General features: G+C 36.0%; 1 protein-coding gene across 6 annotated transcripts in view; it reads right to left on the bottom strand.

Moving 5' to 3' along the window:
- RST1 (ARM repeat superfamily protein) overlaps positions 1-18,021 on the bottom strand; it is a 38,218-nt gene that overhangs the window by 12,061 nt on the left and 8,136 nt on the right. For 5 of the 6 annotated variants that reach the window (XM_086559896.1, XM_086559899.1, XM_086559898.1 and 2 more), the window contains 8 exons: positions 17,467-17,542; positions 14,593-14,724; positions 14,418-14,499; positions 6,521-6,593; positions 3,532-3,700; positions 3,131-3,261; positions 2,973-3,064; positions 2,348-2,442 (listed from right to left, as the gene is read on the bottom strand). In XM_086559896.1, the coding sequence (XP_086416022.1) occupies positions 2,348-2,442; positions 2,973-3,064; positions 3,131-3,261; positions 3,532-3,700; positions 6,521-6,593; positions 14,418-14,499; positions 14,593-14,724; positions 17,467-17,542 (850 nt within the window). The remainder of the gene's footprint in view (positions 1-2,347; positions 2,443-2,972; positions 3,065-3,130; positions 3,262-3,531; positions 3,701-6,520; positions 6,594-14,417; positions 14,500-14,592; positions 14,725-17,466; positions 17,543-18,021) is intronic. The other variant, XM_086559900.1, reaches the window with a different exon arrangement.

Genomic DNA, 18,021 nt, shown 5'->3' with positions numbered 1-18,021 from the left:
GGTACTCTTTAATGTGTTCCAATTGATTTTTTTGCTATTCATGGAGTGTTCATCAATGCTCTACACCACCACTCTTCATAAGTATTCTGTTCACCGGGGGAAGCACACCTGGAGGCAGGGATGTCCATCTTGCCCGAAACCCGAAACCCACCCAAAACCCGAACAAAATACCCACACCGAACCCTGTCCGAACCCAACAAAACCCGAACCCGAACCCAAACCGAAATACATAGGGTAGGGTTTGGTCACACTCTAAACCCTGACTGACCAGAGCCCGACCCGATAATTTAGTCCTAAACCCGTTAAAAGGGCTAAAAAATCCGAAACCGAACCTGGACCAAAATCGAACCCTAAATCTGGTTTCAATTGCATACTACTAATCTTATATAAAAGAATGAGTTAGAAAAATATTTGGATTATGATCTCATTTATGTTTACAATGATGAGTTATTTAATATATTGGATTATGAAAAAATTTATGTCGGAATTTTCAATTTTTTCAGTAATTGCACGTGATCATGTGTCTATAGTTTATTTCGAGTCCATCTATTTTTAAATTATATCAAATAATTATGTTCGAGTATAGGTAATAATTACTTCCAAGTTCATTAGAAGTTTTATTTTGTTTGAAGGATTGGTGGATAGCCGAAGAAGGAATAAAATGTAGATATATATTTTAAATAAAGTTTCTTATTGTCTTTTTTCTTCATTTATACCGGGCTTTATCCTACCCGAAACCCGAACCCGAGCCCGATGGGTACCCGAAATATAGGGTTAGAATAAGGTTTGGTCACACTTCTCAACAAAATACCCGACTCCGAACCCAACCCGTTGAAAACCGGTCCGGGTCCGGGTAACCCGATACCCGTTCAAAACCCAAAAAGTCGGGTTCGAGCCTAGTCGGGTACCCATTTGGACATCCCTGCCTGGAGGTTCATTTTCATGGAGTATAAATAATGTTTGGAACCTTAGGGAGAGCACTATAGGCTTACAGTAGAAATTAGTTATCTATGGGAAGACCGATTTGAGGCCGCAACTGATGTATCTTTTCCTGCTGTAAATCAGAGCCTATGCCTTTCAAAACCAGATTTTGGAGGAAAAGCGGTCACAAATCCACGTATTAAGAATCTGAGAATCAAGACCCTTTTATAAGAATTAAATAGTAGTTTTTTTATTGGATTTTTTAACGTGTAGCATCTTTTACACACTCTTGTCGTCCATCTTTCACCTGTATCGATTTTCTTCCCCAATCTGGTAAGTTGACACATAACCCAGACACAGCCTCAAAACAACCGAGAATACCCCTCAACCATCTCACTAGCTCAATTCTTCCCCTAAAAGACCAATAGAAAATGAGAAATAAGCACATTACATCGACCGACCCTACAACCCTCTACCACCCCTCTCTCCACCACAGAGATCCTCCTCCCCAGCACTTCCACCACCAAAATGAACAAGAGGGGATCACCTCATCTGAGACCTCTAGAACTCTTGAAGAACCCAACAGGAGAACCATTAGTGAGCACAGAAAAAGACGCAGTGGAGATGCAAGAAATTCCAACTCACATGATCATAAGCTTTAGTTAACACCTCAATCCCCAATCTGGTAGTTCAAATTAACCTTTACTCTCCCTATTTTTCTCTTTTACCACTCTCTTCTACGGCCCCTCCTCATGGATGCACCTGAAACACCTCTATTCCTTAATAAATTACTGAATAGCGATGCAATTTTTAATTTTCTCTTCTATTTCCTCAAACAGCTCGAGCACATACCAGACTGTGAGTTAATTAATGAAACCCAGACTATAGTGTATTGATCTTTGAATATACCATAGATCCAAACTTTATAGAATCTTTACAATTTGAAATTGATAAGCTACGACGAGAATTATATCAGAGATCTGTTACCTATTAAAATGTACTAACAGAATTTCCAAACAGTAATTTTATTGCTTCACCAAACAAGAAAACTCAAAACTCAATGAGAAACTATTCTAAATCTATCCTCAAAAGATCTGAGTCCCATATGTACCAGCATCACACTCATGGACACATTAAACATGCGATTTCAAACTACGGTTTCTTTTAAACCTAAGACTAAATAAGAATCTATTATCTTAGCAACAACATCACGATATACCATTTGCACAGTAATTTATTGGTAAGGAGACGCTTTGTAACGTCTTGAGCCCAACAAAATAATTGTGTAACTAAAGAATAGTAGTACCCTTTCTTCATGTAAGTGTTCCCCATTCCTACTTTAGCTAGGTGCCGTGTCTAACACCAACACACGAACCCGTGTCAATGTAACTTAGTTCTGAATTATCTCTTGCAACAAAACATGTACCTCTGATGATCCTTGCTTATGCAGTTCTTTGGGACTATAGATAGTGCATAACAGAGCTGCGCCCGGTAAATCTCTAGTATTATTGTTGCTATTTTCTGCAGGTTGAAAATCAAATACAATAAATGCATGAAAGTGATGCTAGGCCAAACACAATAGCTGCTCTAATACCATAAGTCCATCACAAATTTGGAGCATCCAACTCAATACCAAATTCAAAAGGAGTTTTGAACTCATCAACGATTTACATGTCATCACACTCCTCACGTGTGGCATAACTTGAGGCGCCTAACACATGCATTAATTTTATTGGGTTAATAGGAGCATGTGGGCTGTTGGGTCAAACACAGTCAGCTCTAGCACCGTCTTAAATTTGGTGTATCCAACTCAAAACCAATACCCAAAGAGTTGAACAGCCCCCAATCATACGTAATTTCATGCGAGGCTTTAAATGTCGTGGGACTATATATCCAACATGTGTAGAAATTTGACGAAATATGTTCAATATCTACAGCTCAATTACATGAAATCAAGATCTTGAACTATGGAGTTGAAGATGAAAACATCACTAACTGAGCATTAATTTTGTGTTTTTGTTTATAAGAGCTCCTTTGGTACTGTTTTATACCTGAATGGAAAACAACACGAGGAAAGTCATCCAACAACTTATCCACCTTGTTCACCGAAAACCTCTTCTCCTTCATCAGTCTCGGTCGAGTGCTAAAACAAGACCTTATTAGTAAAGAAATTATAAAATGGGCAACAAAATATAGATATAATACTAACTTGTGCTGGAAAGTAATAATCTTGACCGCAAATCTCTCCAGAGCCCTCAGAACATCAGGATTATCCTCCGAAACCAGAAACTCAAAGTTCCTTCTCTTAAAATCAGGAATGTTTTTCTGGATGTGTTCTACCTGGAATAAAAAAATAATCATAATAAGCGACAACCTATGTCGCTGTTCACTAATCTAGCTTGTATAAGGACATTCTTGCAACTGATCAGAATAAAATTTGTAGTAATGTTCCAAATGACTAGTATTCATTGGCGAAAGTAATGTATTGACAAGAAAAGAAAATATATCAGAAGGTTGTCAACAAAATCATTTTTTGAGATCCCTAAAAATCATATAAAAACAGCATCAGGTTGGGCTCAAAGTAATGGTACGATATTATATAGTTTTTACCTCATATTGGGTCAGAGACTCGAAGGCAGAGCATTTTGCCTTGACCCACTTTGATTCATGAGCAGAGTTTCCGACTGTTCCAATTTTCCACAAGACATCTAAAACAGTCTTTGAAGCTTCTAAGTGTGCTTCTACATCCATGGCACCCCATCTAAGGAGAATACTTATTCTGCAAATAAGAATGAGTATCTGATGTGAATTAAAGGCAGAAGCAACTTTAATCAACACACCATTGATAAACTAAGGTTAATTCTAACCCTAATTTGATGGAAAAAGGGGATTTTAGTAAACCCTAAAATCAATAAACTTTTAATCCGAAAATCACTATTAAATTCTCATTAAATCAACCAACTAAATTGTGAGACCAAAGGTCTTATTTATACAATCTCTAAGGAATCCTAAATAGAAACCAACTACAAAAATAGATAAATCCTACTAGAATAGTAATTACTAAAATAAACTAAGTTACTAAATAAATAATACTACAAATTCCCAGTGTTCTAAAAATCGGCCTAGCCGGTCTCTAGGCGGTGCCCAACCCACTCGCCTAGGCCCAAATCGGTTCCATAAGTGGTCTAGGTGGAGTAATTGGCCTCTAGGCAGTCTAGGCGGGCACATTTTTTTATTTTTTTTCTAGAAAAATGATTAAATGCTGAAAATAAAAGTCCCTTGAATGCTTAAGATTTGAATTAGTTTAAAAGACTGAAGGCCAATGTAAATTATGTGCTACCATAAGAAAGATAATGTGTTTTTATATGAAGTCGCTTTTTGGTTACCCTATTCAACTTGAGCAAATCAGTTGCCATCTTTTTCAACTATTAATTAGTACTTTTGTTAGTGTTTATTTTTTGAATTATGACAAATGTTTGAATTCTTTTAGTAAGGATGTGTAGACTATATATATATATTTAGGCCTCCCCACCTTCCAATTCCATCAGTATTATTCTTTATAACAAACGAATTTGGGATATGAAAGTCATAGATAATGCAAAAAAAAAAATTATCTATGCAACACTGAAAAAGTACTCTGTCAATGACTAACATGGTACGAAGCGTTGAACATGACACAACACATCGATATGTGGACACATATATCTGTACCTACTTATAATTATGTTTGAAATGCTACAAATGATCGAGACCATATATTATAATCCTATTATCCTAATTGTCTTTGAATCGTCCAACATGACACATGCAAAGAGGTCACATATATTTATACCTATTCATATTTAAGTTTTGAAGTCTACAAATTATCATGGCCATATATTAACCGTCTTTTCTGAACCAGAAGAAAGTAGCATACGAAAACGAAGAAAAAAAGAAGTTTTCTTTTGTAAAATCATGGAATCAGGTGTTCTAATACTGCACCACGACCAAGTGACAAACTGGTCCACTTTTAGGATTAAAACACTCATCACTTCATGATCTCATGATTTCTTCATCTGCTCCTTCCCATTTGTTTTCTTCATAATTGCTTTATGGTTTGATTGGTTTCTAATATTTTATTGATTTTTTCTATCCGCAATTTCTTTTTTTTTCTTTTCCTTTTTTTTTAAATGATGAAGTGCGCAATTCAAGTCTTTAAATAGAAGAAAGATCACAACTAGGTGATAGAAACATTGCATCCCACAAAACTATCAAGAGTAAAACTAATAGAATAAAAAATAACTCGGTTTCATTAACCAATAATAAGTTAAATCCAAAATTTGTTCTAGGAGCCCCTCACAGGAATAGCTCATTGATTAAGAAATAAACCTTCCTTAACATCAATTACTTACTAGTTACTACCTAGCGTATCTACCACCTAAAGGCTATTTCTTAATAGTATTAAAACTTGAAGATTCTAGCTAAAATGTGATATGATGATGTCGGAGTTGTGATGTCATCGTCTCTGAAGCTATGTGTTCTACACCAGTAATGGAAGCAAAGTAGGCCGAAAAGGCAAACAAATATAAAAGATGTATTATGCATACAACTGAAAAACTTATGCAGATACCCAACCACACTTATCTAAAATAACCAATGATCCCATCTAGCTACAACATATATATAAAGGGACACTCCTAAGACACCACCAACACAAAAAGATGTTAGAAAAAATTATCTTTTCCTTCCGGTCAATACTTCCTCAAAAAATCGTCGATTTGCTCAAACCAAATACCTATACAATGAGAAGTGAAAGGACCACTAGGACACACCCAAAAAACTTCGACCAAAAATACTGAGGCTGCCTACCATGAAGCTCCAAATGGAGAAACACTACTGAAAGTTTGTTTCCTATAGAATTCTATAGCTCGGTGACAAGGTTGAATCATCTATATATACTTATATAGGCATAAATCAACCCAATTGCTATATACAACAACAATTCCAATCTCTTTCTCTTTACATGTAAACTTTAACAGATTATCAACATGCTCTAGGAATCACATTTACTTCTTCAACATTAAACTACTTCCAAGGACCAAAGGTATGAAAACCTAACTAGTTTTTCTTAAGTTTCTACAGTGTGTTGTTTATGCTTTCGTGTTGGATCGACCCTCCTATCGACCTGAATTTTTTTGGAGGATGTGTAAATTGTACAGAAGAATATATAAAAATTTCACAATTACGCGAAGGGTTTATTATAAGATATAAACAAAACAATGTGCTACATAATATGTGATGTCCAATAATTTCTCATATTAGATATGTCGTCCAACTCAATATCGTCAACTATGTAGCACACCACCACCACCAACAACAACAATAACATCAGCTTGTTGAATTACAGTGTTATTCTTCAAATGTGACGCTGGTTTTCCTTCCCTAATGGTAACAGCATAAGGGATGGCTTAGAGTTTAAATGACAAATGAAACTGACAATATACTTTTACACACTTAACCTCTATGTCATTACTTATTTACGTCCATCCAGAAATTCAAGCATGGTATTAGTGAGCATCAAAGATGAAAAATACCTTATTAGGCATTTAACCAGACTTACCCATGTGCTACAGTGGGGTCTCCAGCAAAGCGCGCTATTTGTTTTTCAATGACCGTCCAGGCAGTATAGAAGTCTACAAAAAAAAGACGTGTAACTCAGATATGAAGAGTGACCCATACAAGGATCATAGAGGAACGTACAAACTACTAGGGGAAGTGGATGCTAGAAAGTGGATTTGGGAAGTAAATATGAGTTTACCGTGAAATCATTCTACTTGGTCTTAGCCAAGGATTTTTCCTTGTTAAATCTTGAGGCTACAGAAAGAATTGTAGACTTTGAATATCTATCCCAGGATTATATGCCGTTTCTGACTTAAGGAACCTGCCAATTCGATCATTCATGAGGGAACACAATGGTTTTATTACTTGGGACCTGGGTATTCATAGTGCTCTCTCTGACAGGGATATAGTGAGTGTGGCTGCTCTCACGATGATGTTAGACTCTATTCCTTCTGTGAGACCGGACAAAGATAAGAGGTTTTGGTCTATTGACAAGAAAGGGAGGTTTTCTTCTAGATCATTTTACTTTAAGCTTCGTTCTCTAATCTCCCGTCATGATCTTAATGCCCTTCCTAAATTTCCTGGTCATATTATCTGGGGTTCTAAAGTTCCGTCAAAAGTTGCCTTTTTTGTTTGGTGTGCATCTCTTGGTAAAATCTTGACTATTGACAATCTCAGAAAAAGACGTGTCAAAGAAGTTCTTGTCAACTTTTGTCCGTTGTGTTTAAGGGATGGGGAGTCTGTGAATCATATTCTTTTGCTCTGTCCTTTTTCATGGCGGGTTTGGTGTCATTTTATTCTAGAGTCGGGGGTTTCTTGGGTTTGTCCGGTTTCGGTGACGATGTTATTAGCCTCATGGGACTTGAGAGTCCACTATGGGAAGGGGAGACGACTTTGGAGTATGTTGCCTTTTGCAATTCTGTGGGGCATTTGGTTGGAGAGGAATCAGAGACACTTTGAGGGAACAATAACGCCTATGGAGAAAGTTGTGTTGGCAATCAAAGCTCTTATGTTTCTGGTCAAAGGTGCATATTGAGACATGAGACATACCTTTTGAGGCGTTTGTGTTTCGATGGGAGTCCATAATGAGATGATCGAGCTAAGAGACTTGTCACGTTATGGTTTTTCTTTTCTTTTCTTTTATTTTTCTATATGCATGTAATGGAAGATATCTCATCCTTATGTACCTATCTTTAATTATATTAATAAAGTTATACTTTACCGATCAAAAAAATATATCTATCCCATTCCAAGTAGCTTTCTTTTGTTGCCTTGCTTATTTGGGAATTGGGCTATTAAATCGTTGAGTACTCCCTGAGTAATCGGTGAGTACTCGCTACTCGCTGCTTAGCCGACCCGACTAACAATTTAATCCTCGATCACAATCGGGCTCAAAAACTCCCCGAGTACTCGGCCGATTAGGCCCGATTAGCCGAGTAATTGTGTTCACTATTTCAATGTTAAACATTGAACTCGACATTTCGCCAATTCGACCAACCCTCGATTCTGTGAAGTTCTACACTTTAATCATATTTATTTTAGTTGATTAAGTGTTTTAATTATTTATTGATTGATTGGGTTCTTAATTGGCTTAATTATGTTAATATTTCAAAGTTAAATATATTTAATAATTATTTGTAAGGAAATATAGTGTTATCAAAAATCGTCCGATTAATCCCCGACTGATTACACCTACTCGCTACTCGCTCGAGTAGCGACCGAGTAGCAATTTAACTGCACAGTTTGGGAATCATCAAAACGATTGATAATCTTCACAAAAAGGGTATGATTCTACAAAATCTTTGCCAAATTTTGCAAAGGGATGGAGGAAAGTATTGATCACCTTCTTGTGAATTGCCATCTAGCCATCAATGTTTCAAATCTTTTCTTCTTCTCATTCAATAGACCGTGGAATCCACCAATAAATGTGAAAGAAGCCTTGGTGAAGGAGTTGGTTGTGGGTCCATTATCAAGCAAAGCTAAATGGCTAGTGGATCATATTCCAAGCGCGATTATGCGGTGTTTATGGAAGGAAAGAAACTTGAAGATCTTCATGCATAAGGAGAAGGAACTTCATAAGATAGTGGAAGAGGTCAAAGGAGTGTTATTTGATTGGGCAAGTGTGTCTCCAAGCTTTCGAGGAGTGGATTACTATGACTTTATTTGTAATTGGGACTCTCTTGTACTTTGAGGTTGTATGGGTATATATGTAGGATCTAGTAGCTTCTTGCTACCTACGATCATTTATGTAGTATGTATATGAATATGTATATGTATATGGGTTCAATATTGAATGAATGAAATTGTATTTTACTAATAAAAAAAATGATTGTATCTACAAGATCAATATTTAGAAGCTATGAAACACCGACACTCCTCTAGGGGCAATGTATCTGTGTCTGACACGTATCCGACACCGACATGTGTCAAATACCCGATTTGGAGTGTCAGATTTATTAATTAATTTTTAGAATTTTAGACACTCCATTGACACGCTAGGGACACTTCTACATTTTATTGTTATTTTTTTAAAATTGATTAAAATACTTAAAAGAATACATGACTAGGTAGGGATTTTATTTCACTCTTGAAATCAAAAACAGGAGGCACAATGCACGACTACAATTGATGATTGCCAAGTCCTTTTTATATATATTTGTTATGAATCTTCTGTAATTGTTATTTCGTTCGTTGACATTAGCTTGCATTTTTGGACATGTATGTTGTTGTTTAATTTTTTAGAGTTGGACATGTTCAAAACTAGTGTTCATATTTTGATTTAAATTTGGTGGAAAATGTTAAATTTCAATTCTCTAAAAAGTAGCTACTTAAGTTAACTTAAAATAAGTACGTAAGTAAAACTTTACCTAGAAAATGAATTCAACCATAATTTTTTGTGGATATGATATACTTAACATTAAAATCATCTCCACAAAATTTCAACTCATTTGGAAACCTCTAACATTGGCAAAAAATGATTGCAAAAACTCAACATTTCTGAACCATTAGATTTCTTTTTAAAAATAACAACAATTTTTATCTATGTTAGAGGTTTCCAAATGCGTTGAAATTTTGTAATTTTGTAGAAATAATCTTTATGATGAGTGCTCCATAACCACAAAATATTAGGGTTGAATTCATTTTCTAGGTGAAGTTTTACTTTACGTACTTATTTTACTTTTTAGAGAAGGAACATATATATATAATTTTTCTTTAACGTGTTCGTGACATATCCGTGTCCTACTTTTTTTAATGATGCCATGTCCGCGTGTCCGTGTCGTGTCGTATCAGTGTCGCATGTCGGTGTCCATGCTTCATAGCTCAGAAGTAGCTCAAAAAGTAGTTATAAGTAGAAGAAAATGTTTCTTGAAGTTACAAATTAAGTTTAATTCCATTTGTGGTTGGTTAGTACAGTGAATTTGAGAGAAACAATTGAAGATTTCAATCTCAAGCGTTATTGCATAGACTACATCAAAAATTCGAGATCAATGCTCACAGCCTCACATACAAATGCTATTCCTAGTTCATATGTTCCTTCATCTGGTTTGATTCTTTCAAAGTTCCGCTAGTTTATAAACTTTTAAAGTTCTCAAGTCCTACTGTGTTTTAGGGTTCACATGGTTAATTGAGTCACATATTCGTTTCTATATGATTAGGGATTATTAGAATATAAGGTTTGGTTACTAGTTTAAGGTAATTTAGTATAAGGCTATTTTGGGGTTATTTTTAATTTCCGAATATAGAGAGTATTAATTGATTTAGATGTTTTTTTGTGTAAGGACTTGTAGTCCTTTGACCAATTTAGTTTTTGGATTGAATAGACATTGGTTTCGTAGAGACTTGGTGGAATTCTTGTTCTTTGCAATTGTGATTTGCATATTTCAAAGGTTTCTAATCTTCAGCTTTTCGTCAAAAAAGTTTCCGCTGCCACTCCTTTCAAGTCTGCCGCCATCACCTCCATCTCCCAACAACTACTGTTTATTGACACTGCTGGTGCTCTCCCTTAGCAATACTATCAATTTTCTGCGGCCACACCAGGTCAGCTACTAGCACTTTCTTCTTCAGTAATAGCTTCTTTTAGTCCTTCCGTGTTACTACTCGTGTCCTTTTCTCTGTTTAGGAAGTTCACATTGCTTTCTATTCTAACTCCAGCCCATCCTTTATTTAATTCCTTAAGTTCTGTTTTGAAGTCAAAGCCCAAAGTCCCCACACCATCTTTTATGATTGAGTCCAATTACTTGGTGACAATTTAAAAACTCACGGGTTGTTTGCTTTTTCTGGATTCAGCAGTCAGTGGTGCGGAATGGTTAGTTTTCAACATTTAGCGACTAGAAAAGTTGTTTGTTTTTATTTTATTTTTTTTTATCGGTAAATTATAATTTTATTAATATAACTAAAAATAGATACATAAAGATGAGATATCCTCCATTACATACATACACAGAGAAAAAGAAAAAAAAAAAAAAAAGAAAAAACATAAAGTGATAAGTCTCTTAGCCCGATCATCTCATTATGGACTCCCATCGAAACACAAATGCCTCAAAAGGTATTTCTCGTATCTCAATATGCACCTTCGACCAGAAACATAAAAGAGTTTTGATTGCCAACACAACTTTCTCCATAGGCATTGATGCTCCCTCAAAGTGTCTCTGATTCCTCTCCAACCAAATGCCCCACAGATTCGCATAAGGCAACATACTCCAAAGTCGTCTCCCCTTCTCATAGTGGACTCTCAAGTCCCATGAAGCTAATAACATCGTCACTGAAACTAGACAAACCCAAGAAACCCCCGACTCTATAATAAAATGACACCAAACCCGCCATGAAAAAGGACAAAGCAAAAGAATATGATTCACAGACTCCCCATCCCTTAAACACAATGGACAAAAGTTTGTTTTTATTTTATCTTCAGTGTTCAGCACCAACTTTGGTCTTCAGCGTTCCGCGGCAATCTTCCTCCTGAATGCTGAATCTATTTGTTTGAGTTGCAAACTTCCAGCCTTGCCCTTTCATCTTCAATCATGCTAGAGAGAGAAAAAGACGATGGGGGTTTTCTTCAATCATGCTAGAGAGACAATAGGATTTTTCTCTATTTATGGAGAGAGAATGAGAGATACGAATGGGCTTTAGGGAGAGAGAAGCGAGAGATAGACACGATTGGGTTTTCTATTTCTGAATTTGAGAACGATGGGTTGGGTGGCTATATGATACAATGGTCTTGGATGCTACAATTTATTATTACAACTAATTTCAAAGCAAGGCCTATCCATTTTTTGTTTTTGAGAAAATTGAGCCAACGAAAATTTTTCCACAAGAAAATGGTTTACTAGATGCCAAATTGTCCACATTTTACTGAAGTGGCTGCAAATTATAAAAATTCAATTCCAAGCTCAATTTTCACACAAATTAAAGCTGATGCCAAATTGCCCACGTTCTATTACGTAAAATTGTTTATCGGTAAATGATTTTTTTTTTCCCAACTACTTGGCATGAATCGAAAAAGTACTTTTTAAAAAGCTTATTGGGTAATATTGTCAAAAACATTTGTATTCAGCATTCTCAGAGCAAGTTCATGTAAACAGAATACAAACAAGTTTTCAACAGCATTCAGAGGGTGGGCACATTCAGCATTCAAAGGCTAAAAAAACAAACGACCCCTAAGTCCAAACCAGCCCAATAAAAGTCCAGTAACTTCTATTACTCCTACAGTCCACTAGCAGCACACGTAGGACCTGATTTAAGCATGCAGTCCATCTCTTATTTATTCCATTACAACCCATATTAGCTACTTAACTAATCAGCCCATTAAACCATAATAAGAATCTGATACAGTTCACTTCCCAAACCTTCTATTCTCCACTTTGTCCCATACATCTAAGTTAGGAGTAAACAAAGTCATTTTACCATCTACAGTCGCATTGCAACCTTCAAGAGAGCATGGAAGTCCGTGGAAGTCCACATTATTTGCTTGGACTTAAGGGAGACATTCGTTATAATTTAAACCATGTTTGGATTAACACCTTGGAGGAAGCTTATAGTTTTGCTTGTGAGTCAGAGAGGAAAATGAGCTATTTTTTCTCCATGCCATCTTACAGAGCCACTCCCACAACTTCTAAGACAATTGTTAAGTGCTACACTAGTGGACAAGAGCGTCATGCTCCAGCAAGTTGTCTCTCGAAAAGGTGCATTCTTTATGAGTTTGGGATTTTGAGAAGCTGAGGGAGACATTTCGAGTTGATGTTCCCATTGCCGATTCGGTGATTATGCTCTGTCATGTAAGTAGTCTTGATGCATGTGACTTGGTTTTAGGCAACACTTACCAATATAGTGTCCTAAGTTGTTTATTGTGCATGGAAGCAAACTTATCACATAGCTCAGGGTCGTCATGTCTTCACACTGAGCAATCAGCCTTTGTGTAAGATGCCATCTCATCATATTGAGCTTGCCAAAGCTGTGAAGAATGCTTATCTACCACCTCATCATCGCAGCGATTGGAGATCCAAGAAAAATTTCAACTCTTCGGAGTCGAGTTCTTTTAAGTGGGGGAGTATGATTTGATTTAAAGTTTCACATCGTTAATTGAGTCACATATTGGTTTATATATGGTTAGTGATTATTAGAATAAGGTTTGCTTACTAAGTTTGAGGCTATATAGTCAAAGGGTATTTTGGAGTTATTTTAAATTCGGAATTTAAAAAGTTTGGATTGATTTACAAGTTGTTTTCCTTTATAAGGACTATATAAGGATGTGTATGCTTTTGACCAATTTATTTTTTGGATTGAATAGAAATTGATTTAGTGTAGAATTCTTATTCTTTACAATTGCGATTACATCAGTATTTATTGTGAAAAATATTTTTCAAAAACTATTTTTAAAAATTCCAAATTTTTTCCGCCACTAGAGAGTGGGTATATAGCACTTACGTATGGCTTGGCTTGGCTTGGCTTAAAAAATTTTGGGTTTGACCAGACCGGCCACCCACATTTTGTCGTGCCCTTGATCAGCGGGTCGATTCAATTTCAAATTTAATTTTAGGCTTAATCTGCCACCCCGTGGAGAGTGTCCTGTGAATATGAGTACAGGCCAGATCATTTTAGTGTCCAAATTGAATTAGAATTAGTATTTTTCATTGAAATTCTGAAGGCTTTGTCTAGAGCAAGATAGTCATCTTTTTAAACACTTTTTTTTCACAAGGAATTAGAAACAATAACTTGTGCTTGCAAGTTGATTATATGCGAGAACATGTCTTCCCTTTCTTCAATTTGTGAATTTCATGCCGTTAGTCTTTAGTCTGGCACAACAATAGTGGCTCATCTTAAACTTTAAGAGCATCCAACTTAAAAAAGAATTGGTGATGAGTGAGTGGAGAGGCCCAAGAACTATACTTCGTGGTTTTAAACATCCCATGTAGGGATATATTAACATCTCAAAATTCCCCCTCTTGTGTGGCGCAATGAACCTAACACGTTGACAACATATTTAGGTGGCATAGAGTAAACAAGCCCTTGGAGCCAAACACAATGGCATAACACCATTTTCAACTTTAGGAGCATCCCACTAAAAACCATTTGCTTACGAGTGGAGAGACCCAAGAACGTTTATACTCTGCACGGTTTCAACATCCCACAAATGTGGGATTATATTAACATCTCAACAGCTCGAAACCACCACTTTGTGATTCTTCAGCATCATGTTTATATTCTTTTAGTTACACGCTATTCAGTACCTAAGCAGTCGTGCATAATAATGATAATTGGCTTACTTACTTGAAAAGGGGGTGCATTATCATGCTTTGCATTTTAAGATAAAACCTGGTTGTTTATCTTCAAACATTTCAGTATCTAAGTAGCACACCAAGAAGTTAAGGGAATTGGAAGGAAAAGTTAGAAAGATTTACCAACTACATCAGCTTCACAGAGATATCCAAGGCTTTGAAAACCTAGAGCTTGCACTATAGGATCTAAGCTCTCAATGCATGCCTGTTAGCCAAAAATAAAAGCAAAAAAGAACGGTGACCCTAAATGATGTATGCAGTTAACAAAAAAACAAAACAAGATTCATGATGTGCATACCGACACAGACAGGATAAGGTCCACACCCCGATCAGGATCTTTTCTGCAAACATCACGAACCGAAGCAGCCATACTAATACAAATATCTTGTTCATAAGCAAACTCCATAAATCCTTTCGGCTGCAAAGCTCCCTATATTTAGCAAAGGGAGACTCTATTATGAAGAAAATTAAATCCCAACACCTATGCAAACATCCTTGCCAAGGAAAAACTGTTAACCACTCAAATTTTAAGATTCTAAGTTACTAGTAAGTGAGCAACTATGTATATGAGGCTGTAATGTGAACTGCAAGAACATAGTGGATCTCTTTTTTCTTATGATGCAGGGTCACTGATGCTTTAGACTTTCTCATGATCAAGCAACCCATTCCGCACAAATTGGTGCCAAGCCATATCAAGTTTAGGACCTATTCCAAAAGGCATTCCCACAAAAAGAATGTTTTCTGATAGAATGAGTCTGATAACGGATGCCAGTCATAAATGCTAATTGCTTGCACTAGATCCGAATAATAAAGCAACAAAGATTTAATACCATCATTCATAAAATAAACATAAAATAGAAGGCTCAGAACGCACATACAGAAATAAGGGCAAACAAAACAAAAAATTTAAAACATCATCTAAAGGCAGCATTAAGGGACCTAAACTCCGAATTCATCACAAAATCAAGACTGTTCCTCCAAGTTCTCTAAAGCGCTATTACGAGGATACATTGCATCTATTGTCACCAAGTACGGGATGGGTTCAAAATGGAAAGTTAGAAAAAAAAAGTTTATTTCGCATTTAAAACGGAATAGATCGGGAAAAAAAGAAAAAAAAAATGCGTAAAATAACATTGGGAAAAGAAACAACAAATGAAAATGTAGTGAAAATGGAACAAAACCTTAAACATAAAAGTTTATAAAACCGTCATTCGACAAATGATACTTAAAAGTTCTAGCTTCAAACACTACAAGACAATTTAACAAGTACCAATACAAATAATTTTAGAGTTTCCAATTTCGTAAGAAGGCAGGAAATAAGAATATAGAAGTTAAAATAAAATAAGTAAATTTCAAAATAAAAGTATAAAAGTTTAAAACAAGATATTTTGAAAATATCGCAATAAACTTGTTTAAAATGTTTAAATAGGTTTTAATTGTTAAAGATAGTAAACGAAATCTCGGGTTTTAAACAGTTATAGAACTCCTTTTCATATTTTCGGGTTTTGAATGAGTCTTTTTAAAAAATCAGAGTACTTGGTGACATTATTTGCATGGTACTCCGCTCAAGTCTGTCTCACACCGCGAGACATCTAGGAAAGCCTCTCCTCCTTCAGCATAGTACTATCAGGGTCGTTCTCCAATTTCACAAAGTGCATTCTGCTCAATAAGCTTGCTTTCACCTCATACCAAGAGTAGGTAGCCAACCTCGTCATGCCGAAATACCTAGTCCACATATTAGCATCATTCCACTGGTTGTAAACACGTGTTGCCATCTAGCTCACATGACAGTCTAGGAAACCCACTGGAAAACCCAAACCCTTCAGGACCTGAAAGCGATGCACCAACTCAGCAAGCTTTCCAGTCTTAAAAAATACATCCAACATTACAGAGTCATGCACCCACCTACCGTGCTCACAAACATAACCTTGATGACCACCATGTACAGAATCAGAGTCAGCTTTACAGCCTAGGTGCCAACTCACGTCAGGACAACCTCTATAAAACGAGACAAGTCATGCCTGATAAGCTGAACGTCATTGGCATTTAGCAAAGGTTCAAGCCTAAAACAGTCGGAGGACAACAAGCCTTTCCTCACTAACATTTTTTCTGACTAGAAAAACAAAAAAAATTATTAAACCGCAGTGTGATGGAGGTGGTCACACAACAACCCGTCCTACAAGCAGATTATATCAAAATACAGCCATCATTATAGCTTCCCAGTTGAACATAGCATCATTAAATTAAATGTCTTCAAAGCACCCTAGACTCCAAACCATAGACTTTGATGCTGCATACTATGCCGATAAAATTGACGCCAACTGAATTGCAGAAACGAGTTGTGGAAAAAAAAAATGCTACAGAGACCTAAACACCACTAATTGACGCCAACTGAGTATCATAAAGGATTGAGTGGAAAAAGCCATTGCTGCAGAGAAATAAAAAAAGAATATAACAGAAAACTAACTTATATATAATAATGGATGCAGTCATTATGCTAATGCAAAAAAACTGAGTAATGCAAGCAGTTTCCAAAAAGAGGAAATGAAACAAGGAATTAATTACTCACATGAGAAACTGGAATGAAATTGGTACAACTAGCCACACTGGGGACTGATCGACTTACAATTATGTTGACGTATCTATTGCCCTAGGGACTACACTTGTGCATGCCAAGATAGCAAACACTTTCCCCGCCATGTAGGGGGACAATTATATTATCCAAATATCATTCCATAGCTATGCATGACAAACAAAGTATACTTGCACCCCTCATCCGCAATGAGACTTAAAAAAGATACATAAACATGAACTGTCGCACATGGCACACACGCGGGATCTAAGAGGATGTAAAACAGACCTACAATCAGGTGATTGTAACTGACCATACGCTGAAATTTTTAAAAAGTCATCTCATAGGGCACAGTTTTTAAGAGATTTAGATCCTTTCCCCTTTGTCTGCGTGATTGGCATTCACATTCCCAAAGACACAGAACTAGTCAGACTGTTACAATTATATCTCTCATTCCTCTGTTCATGTTATTGTTTCCAATTCATTTTAACAGAACTTATCACTTAAAAAGACATACATTAAGCTACGGCACTAACTGTAATAGAAGAAAATGCTGAACAAGAAATTGGGAAAAAAAAACACAAATAACAAGTATCTTACTTGTAAACTTGCAAACACAAGATCTGTCACCTCCCATGTCTTACATAACAAACGATTGGCCGTAGCGCGCAAGACTCTGAATTACAGTAGAAATAAAGAGGTATGAGATTTACATTTCCTCTTTAAACATTTTCACCCAGCTAGAAACCTAATCACAGCGGTGAAATAAAATAACCTCCAAACCAGATTGACATCAAAATCTTTGTTTTTTTTTGTTCTTCTTCCTTTTTTTTTCCAACCTTGTACTACCTAGAGATCATAACTGAATAAACCAAAATAATATGAAATCATAAATCTCAAGATATTCTTTTTCTCATCTTTCTTTTGTTTCCAACTATAGTATGAATTTCCAAGATTACTCAATTCACGTATTGTAACGATTTTTCCATGTGTGATCCATCCAAAATGGTAATTTTTAAGCAAAAATATAAAATGAGAATTTATATTAATATAAAATAATTATTACACGAAGAAGAAGGATGAGATATCCTACAAATACAACAAACAAAAAGAATAACTAAAAGACATAAAGGAGGGTATCATGAAAGACACGCC

This window comes from Coptis chinensis, chromosome 5 (genome assembly GCF_015680905.1).
Source record: "Coptis chinensis isolate HL-2020 chromosome 5, ASM1568090v1, whole genome shotgun sequence".
In the NCBI taxonomy this organism is placed as follows: domain Eukaryota; kingdom Viridiplantae; phylum Streptophyta; class Magnoliopsida; order Ranunculales; family Ranunculaceae; genus Coptis; species Coptis chinensis.
This window is presented reverse-complemented; position numbering and strand designations above follow the sequence as displayed.